The sequence below is a fragment of the Colobus angolensis genome, unplaced genomic scaffold (assembly GCF_000951035.1).
Source record: "Colobus angolensis palliatus isolate OR3802 unplaced genomic scaffold, Cang.pa_1.0 Scaffold29, whole genome shotgun sequence".
In the NCBI taxonomy this organism is placed as follows: Eukaryota; Metazoa; Chordata; class Mammalia; order Primates; family Cercopithecidae; genus Colobus; species Colobus angolensis.
The window spans coordinates 1,492,005-1,500,671 of NW_012116154.1; the positions used below are offsets into that span (position 1 = coordinate 1,492,005).

An 8,667-nucleotide genomic window follows, 5' to 3' on the forward strand; every position below is an offset into this window, starting at 1 on the left:
TAAAGGCGAATATACGGTGCGGTTTTGTTTTTTTTTTTTTTTTTTTTTTTTTTTTTTTCTTAAACGTATCTTTGCCATACACACCCCCAACCTTTCGCTTTTTAATCTTCCTCTAGCACTTTGATTTCTCTCATTACTTGTTTCCCTTCCTCAGCACATCTTTGATATGAAACATTAGACTGTTTATTTAACCTAATGCATCATATTTACAAAATATGTTCTTAATTTTGAAAACATCTGGGTGGAGGGTTTTGTTATTTCCTCTTCAATGAAGCCCATTAAGTGGACTCATGAGAGATGCTATTAATGCTGGGGGAGAAATTGGGCACCTGTCTAGCAAGACAGATTTGTTGAATCAACCCTGGGATCTACAGCATCCTACCAGGTAGCTCTGTGTCTAAACCACAGAATCATGATGCCTCTCATGAGTATGGCCCTTGATTATCTTTATTGAATGGATTAATGGGAATGGATAATAATAAAATGAAAGATGTCTATATTGGCCAACATAGAGTTGAAGAATTTCATGGTAAGATATTCCCCAATTGATTGTGAGTCCTAGGAAATAAATTCTCAAGATTTAAAAAAAAAAGTTTTTTTCAAATTTGGAAGTGTTTATTAGGACCAGCAATCTTCTTAATTAGCATCATTTGAAAACATACTATAAACTCTTATGAAATCCAACATCTATTTGGCTAAAATTATACTACATTTTAAACAGCAGATTAAGAAATGTGTTGTTTTTCTTTAAGAATCTCATTAGGTCTTGATTAGTTTACAAGAACATAAGCCTTAAGGTATCGGATTGATTGGTAAAATCTGTGTATAAGAAGCTCTTTCATGGATGGTGTTTTGTGAAGCTCTAATTTCATGTTTTCTGGATGGAGAAAACATTCATAAAAACACTCTAGCTTATCAATTTTAATTGCTGCAAACTAAATTGTACTTCACACATATTAGTATGTTATTAGTAATCACCCTTCAAGATGTGATTCGTTTAAACTTTGAACACCCCAAAGCCGGTAATGATAAATGATCTACCTTACCAGTTAAGAAAAAAACAGGATGAAGAAAATGCAATAACTTAAAACAACTAATCAAAATAATATGGATGAAATCGTTTGTTTGGTTAAGGTATGTTTCGGAAAAGTAAATCTACTCTTTGGTTATGTTAAAGCTCACTTAGATCGTGAATTTGGTATTTAACTTCTAATAGTGTGGGGGGCACTTAAGATGACATATAACATTTTAGAAATGCTTTGCAAGAGGTTCACAATGCATCCTGGAATTCTTTAGGAGTCACATACTATGTGGCCCCGAGGTTAAACTATTTGCTGGAAAGTTTAAGTCCTAAACAAAAGCATTAATTGCAGTCATTCCAGAATAAAACATCTATTAGGCAAAGAGAAAGAAGTGTGGGTAAATTAAGCTTAAGAGCATAGATTTTGCATTCACACTTCTTAAAGCTAACATTGTTATGCTTCTTTCTGACAGTGATTTTTTTGTAACTTATAAATGTTGAGATGATTACTTAACTTCTCAAAGGCTCATCAGTGAAGTAAGAATAAGTAGTGTCTCACAGCTCTGTGGGAGTGTTGACTGAGATGCTGAGTGAGTATCTTTAAAATCTCAGCTGAGGACTAAATGAGATACTGTGTACCAAGGAATTAACTTAGATCCTGGACACGTTAAATAGTCAAGTATTTTCGTAACAGAAGTTTATAGCTGGAAGGGATCTTTTAGCTACAAAATATAATTCTGATCTCAGAGTAGGCTTAAGATATATTAGCTAGATATAGTAGCATCAACCAAGCAATACATTAAAAAAGGAAACAATTTAAAAATTCCCCACCAGCCCTCATGATTTTCTGCAAGTTTATATATGTAGAATATGTAGAACCAAACCATCTTTCCTTCTAAAAGTACAAAGGTACAAGATAAGTAAGACAAACAGCTTCTGAAAAATAGGCATTATGTTTATATCAAGTTACATGATTACACATTTTTGTAAAGAAAAATGATCATTTCTTCCAAGTGATATAAAACCCACAGGGTTTAAATCAATCCCAGCTTCAGAACAAGCAGGTAGCCTGGGTTGTGCACTATACATTAACGGCCACCTGCATCATGCTAGCTATACCAGTCAGGTATCATAAGCATCAAACAGATTGCCAAAAACCACGCCAATTAAAGTTGCACAATCCCAGGCTTCAGAACTTTCCAAAGTGTGTGCAGTTCATTTCCAGTTTACTGGAAGTTGATCCATTTTCACTTATATAGTGTGGTACTCACTCAAACATTTCCCTTCCTCATGCCCAGAGTATATAAACCTCCAACACACTTTATGAGCTAATGGTCTGCACACTGTCTTGATTCACTGAGACCAAGGGAGGAATGATGTAACACATTTTCCAATAGAAGATATGCTCACTGAGGCAGTGCTCAAATAAACTCCTGGCAAAGCCAACCAAAATTCTAAGGACCATGAAAAACAACATTCAAAGACTTCTTTTTTTCTGCCAGTTTATAGAATTACTAAGTTCCAGCAAGGTGAATATGGAGCCTGCTTTCCCAGTACCCATCCCTCTGCCAGCCGCAGTGCAGCCCCTGCAAATGTTTAATTCCAAGACGGACAGTTTATTAAGACTCCAACCTACCATCGCTGCTTCCCCTGAGGACTACATCTGGTGAAGGCGTCTGCCGAGAGCGGGAGCCAAAGGAATCCAGGCTGTCGAAGGAATCATCTCTGCCGTGGCGAGGAGGAGAGAGGGAATCGCTGCGCTCGGAATCCCAGCAGTCGATGTAGCCACTGTCTCGGATACTGCGTTTAGGACTCTCAATGTCATCAGTCTCCTGTTCAAAAAGAAAATGAAAGGGTTACAGACATAACTCTAGCCTACACTATCAGGAAGATGGGTCTCCAGTGGTCTCCAAAAAGACCGCTGCATATCACATCAGAATGGAAAGGTTGTGGCAACCAGTTACAGGATCAATCATCATTGAAAAGTCATCACTCTGTTCCTCGAGCCTCCTTTGCTGCAAATTTCCCAATCAGAAAATCACGCACAATATTTTTTTTAAATCCCCAAATAACTCATACTCCCTAGGTTTAAAAAAAAAAAAGTAGACAAAGAATTAGAAGAAAGGATCACAAAGTTTGGATTCACAGCAGTACAATGATAGTCCAAAACAAAAACAAAAACCAAAACCTTAACCTTGACTTGTCTTTCGGAATCCATAACTGCATGTCTGTCCTGGGAATGAGGCCCTAGTTTAGCTGTACAACTTTTGCTCCTGTTTATGCTATCTGGCAAATACAGGCAGCATTTGTCTTTGCTGCAGAATCAGTTGTGTAAAATCTTGGAGCAGCACGCATTCATCTCCTGCTACCTTGAAGGGAAATTCCTTCTCTGAAAGGGAGCTGTCTTTCTGAGGCAAAAAGTTAAAAAAAAAAAAAAAGAATTAAACAGCAAGTGGCAAAGGAATTTCAACTGTCAAATTATTATGAATGTCGATTTGTAAAATACATTTTGGCTGCATTATTATTTGTCAGGATCATTGTGGTTATTTTATAAGAAAAATTAACCAGCTTCTCAAAACACTACAGAAGAGTGTAGAACTATAGTTTTCCTTGGCTCTGATTGCTGAAGGTCTCCATCTCACATGTAATATAAAGCTATCAGGACTGGATACTAGTACCTTTGTTAAAATTAAAGAGAAGTAATTACTCCATTCTTTGTTTTTGAATCAACATGCTTTAGAAACTAAGGAGTCAAATAAACCCAATTCTACTTAGTACTCTCTTGGGACAAGGAAAGTAAGTGGATTTTTGTAAGGCAGCCACTCTCTAAAGAGAGTGTTCCCCATTTCAAAGAAACAGACTACTTTTCTAGTGATGTGTAAAGTAAGATATGAGCCATTTAGGAGTAGCGTGAAAATTAACAAGCCACAAACAATAGAAAAATACAATGTTATTGCTAGGTAAATCCTGCAGCCCACACATGCCTGACCACAAATACATGATGAAGACAAGGTCTGCACCCAGCAGTGAGGAGCTCACTCTTCACCTTCATTTAAAATACCCAGGAGGTACTTAGCAGAGCCATGCCTTAAGGCAAAGACTATCGTCTATGTGCTCAGAGGAGGGAACAGTGATGCAATAGGAAAAGCGGGAAGTGGAAAAATAAGATGAAAACTCCAACTCTCTAGACAGATTCCAAACCCCCAGGCATGCAGAAAGCCAGTCAGGCCAGCCCTCAGCCCAGAGCTGACCTGGCAAAGCGCTGTGCTGCTGGCATGACCTTGATTCCAGCTTGCTCTAGCCTTTTGCGCTTTTGGATTTCAACAGCAGCTTTTTCTTCAGACTTGGGAGCTGGGGCCACCACAGCCCCGTCTGAAGAAGGGTGCTCCTTACCACTGCCTTCGGGTAATTCACACCCACCATCGGAAGGCTTCCAACCAGGATTCATTTGGCCAGCTGGGTCGTCTTCACCAGCAGACCCCACTTCACTCCCCTCTTCCTCTATTGTTTCAGGAAAGCTAGTGAGTTGGATGATATGGTTTACCAAACTAACAGACTGGGCTGGGGAGCAGACCCCATGTCCTCTCCCCGCTATTCTGACATTACTTTCACTTTAGAAAAGGAAGTCATAGCACACAATATAATGTGATAATGTGAAGAAAATTCAATGCAACCATTTAATTTATACAATGCATCATACCCGCAACACTGAGAGTTATCCCAGACTTGATAATGAAAGGCAAAAAGCTTTTCTGCTGGAAACGTAAAATTCATTAGTTTGTTCAGCAAATTAAAAATTGTAGTAAAATCTTTATTCAATGGAAAATAATAGTACAGATGGACTATTAGACAAGTTTATTTTATTGTAAGATTCTTGAAGGCAGGGACTCTGCCTTATTTGTTATTGGGTCCCCAATGCCTATGATATAGTAGATGCTCAATAAATACTTGCTGTATAAATGAATAAATAAATAAATACAAAAGCATAATCAGAGATTAAGGAAAACACTGTTTCTCTAAAGAGATGAGAAATCCATTTATTATGACTATTTCTATATGTGATTGTGAACCATATTCCATGTATCACATATTTGAGCTTATATCAGATTAATTTAAGCCTAGATTTTTAAAATATCTTTTTGCATAAAGATAGGAATCTTTCTATGCCTAATCTGACAGGATTGGGAGTCAAGCAGTCTCCGCAGAAGGACATGGATGACAGATTTGCTCTCAATGTCCTATCAACAGAATTGGTTTCAGAAATCTGCTTATTTAGACAAGCAGTTGCTGAATACCTACTGTGTGCCAGGCACTGTTCTAGGTGCACTCACGAAGTTCCTATTTTTCTCCTGACAAGCTTTCTCCAAAGATCTGTCCCACCCACTTCCATCTGTAATCTTCCATCAAAGTTCTGAATTGGTCATTTAACCTGATTCTAGGAGCTGCAGTTCCCAAACCACTAATGCCCAAGTCAGGAAGAGGGCAGCGGCGCTCAGGCCTTACCTGAAGGGCCTCTCCCCACCCAGAGGGGAGGTAGCGGTACTCCAGCTCTTGCGGTATTCCTCGCGCTCTGCTTTCTTCTTTCTCAGAGGCGCGGGGACGTAGGCCGTCTGATTGCTTTTGTTCGGGAGGTACTGGTTAAAAGGCACTACTGATTTCGGCTCACCATGGGAAGTCCGCCGTGCAGACATGTCATCCTTCTTCACATCTGGCAGCTTCCGATGAGGCAAGTCGGATTCAGAGTCACTTCCTCTCCCTGGGGAAAAGAGGATGGGTGCTGAGAAAGTGTGTTAGGCTAGCAGAAAGTTCCCAATGTTAAGCACGCATTAGGGATGTGGTTCAATCTGTGGGTTCTAAGGATTCCTTCTTAAATCATTCACTTAACAAATCTAAAGGATCCATGTGGATTACTCCACTGTGGGAAAAGACGGAAAAAAATCAGGGAAAAAACCCAACAAGGGCAAAATTACAAAATACAGACATAAGCCTAACCGTATCTGAGAATTACAATTAGCAACACATCTGCAATAGGATTATATGCCTCCCGAGATTCTGCTACTCTCAAAAGAAGAAAACAGAAATTAACCAATGAAGTTTTCACTGAGCCCCTGCTGCATGTCTTACACTATGCTAGATACTCCAGCAAATAAAAATTATGAAGCATTTTGTCTTTGAGGCATCTTTAACCAACCCATAACATACCTAGAGAACTTAAGTTATAATCAAGAAGCACAGATGTAGAAGAACAACAGAAACTCAGAAAAGTGATCAATTTGGATTATACCAAGGGTTTGGCTTCCAGGAAATGGTTCAAGTTGTTCCTCTGCATGGGAGCTCTTCCTGGTTCCCACAGCTGGAGGCAATCTGTTCTTCCTGTGAACCCTATGACCCCATGATCTTGTCTTTTCTTCTGGCACATTACACTTTCTACCTTGTACTTTGAGAATAAGGGCTTTATAGTTTTTGTAGTTATTATGCCATTGCCTTTGTACACAGTAGGCATCCTTAGATTATCTGATGAATAAATGAGTTGGTTTGGCTTAGACTGTTTTAGACAACACAAAGGAATTCAATGTTCCCAACATTGGCCACTTGTTGGACAAAAGCCCCAATAATTATATTGTATTCTTGTTTCCTGAGTCTCATCTTATTAGATTTCTAGGATCTATTAGAATGAAGCCATCATTCCAACAAACACTACCATATAAGTAGTCACTGTTTCAATGCTGGTTGAAAACAATTAATCAATGAGAGCATTACAAGATTATTCAACTATGTTGGTAACAAATAAAATATATACCTATTTACCCTTAAGAAAAGAGCCTTAAACTAAGAGTCAGGAAATGTGGCAGCCTGGCAGAGAAGGTTGGTGTTAAGTCAGAGCCACTTCCTTTTGAGTTCTGCTGCTCATTAGCCATGAGACTTTACATATGTTACATCAGCATTTTAAGCCTCAGTTTCCCAATTTATAAAACAAGGATAATAATATACCTGCTTCATAGCTGTTGGGAGAACCAGATACATATAAAACTATTGGTACAGTGCTTGGGGCAGACTAAGTGCTTAATAAATGCTGGCTACGCTTTATGTCATAATAGTTCTGGATCTGTTAGAAATGAGCTGGGGCTCCTAGGGTTGTCTCTAACACACTTGACTGTCCTTTTCTGTAAAACAGAAATAAAATGATTTGCCCTGGAGGTTAAATGATATAATGGCTTTTAAAAGACTGTAAAAGTTAAAGGCATTGACCATAAACAAGTTGTTCATTGTTGCAGATGAAATATTCAGTTTATGAATTATTCATGCCACATGCTTTCAGTCCTCCTTCTGAAGTTTTGACCATTTCACTACTTATTAGTACAGTATTTGACTCATAATTTAGCTCCTTTCCACCTGGTCTTTAAACAAGAAGTTCTGTCTCAGTATCATAATGAAATGTTTAGAGCTCCCTGTGAATTGCTTTACAAACAAATACTAAGACTACCTTACCTTGCTAAACTTTTGAATTTGTTTCCCCATTTGATACTATCCCCATTTTATAAAGGTGGGAACAGAGGCTCAGGGATACTGTAGGAACCTCTGCTGCAGGGCTGATTAATGACAGTTGTGAAACTCTACTTTCTGTTCTCTTGACTTCCAAAGTTCTTTCCTCTGTGACACACCTGTCTTGGGAAAATGTCCTCTGATAAAAGTGTCCTGACTACAAGAAGTGCTGCACTTTGTTGAACAAATAAAGCAAATGATTCTTCAATCAACTATGAAAGCTTAGTGATGGATTAGAGTTATCTCAGGTCCCTCAATTCTAAAATCCTATAATCTATGAATCCGATTTGTGTATAGTATCTATACACACACATACATAGATACAGATACCTATTTATATTATCTATAATATACTGAGTGAAAGTCTCCAAATATGTTGTCTAACAACATAAGCAAATAATTTTTTCCCCCAATTATTCTTTGGTGAATGTCTAGGACACTTCAAGAAATGTTAGCCTTGCAAATGCTCCAGGACAGAGTAGCTCAGTTGAAAGAAGTATAGGTTTATGGATTTAGAGGCGAGGGTCTAAAATTTCAGCTCTACCACCTACTAGCTGTGTGACCCTGGGACACTTAAATCTTCTATACTTCAGGTTCCTCATGGGATACATGGAGGTGATAATACAAGTAATCACATGTTGTCACAAGAATTAAATGAGATGACATAAAGCACCTAGGAGGTGGCTGGCCCAGTATACCCTTGGGAAGTGTCAGAGTCTTCTTATCTAAGGCTGACACCTCAAAAGTTTTGACTTCACTTCTCCCTGTGAACATGGAAATTTACTAAGGTGGCTTCTCCATTTATGTCCAGAGTTAGGAGAATGTAATCTAGCATGAGATGATGATGTTGGCTTTTTTTTTTTTTTTTGAGACGGAGTTTTGAGTTTCGCTCTTGTTATACAGGCTGGAGCGTAATGGCGTGATCTTGGCTCACTACCTCCCAGGTTCAAGTAATTCTCCTGTCTCAGCCTCCTGAGTAGCTGGAATTACAGGCGGCCACCACCATGCACAGCTAACTTTTTGTGTTTTTAGTAGAGATGGAGTTTCACCATGTTGGCCAGGCTGGTCTTGAACTCCTGACCTCAGGTGATCCGCTCACCTCA

The 8,667-nt window shown here is 38.7% G+C and overlaps 1 protein-coding gene across 8 annotated transcripts in view; it reads right to left on the reverse strand.

The window, feature by feature from the left end:
• Nucleotides 1-8,667, reverse strand: part of LIMCH1 (LIM and calponin homology domains 1) — a 351,601-nt gene that overhangs the window by 83,812 nt on the left and 259,122 nt on the right. For 7 of the 8 annotated variants that reach the window (XM_011949047.1, XM_011949052.1, XM_011949049.1 and 4 more), the window contains one exon: nt 5,525-5,777. In XM_011949047.1, the coding sequence (XP_011804437.1) occupies nt 5,525-5,777 (253 nt within the window). Of the gene's footprint in view, nt 1-4,272; nt 4,540-5,524; nt 5,778-8,667 lie in introns of all 8 variants that reach the window. The other variant, XM_011949045.1, reaches the window with a different exon arrangement.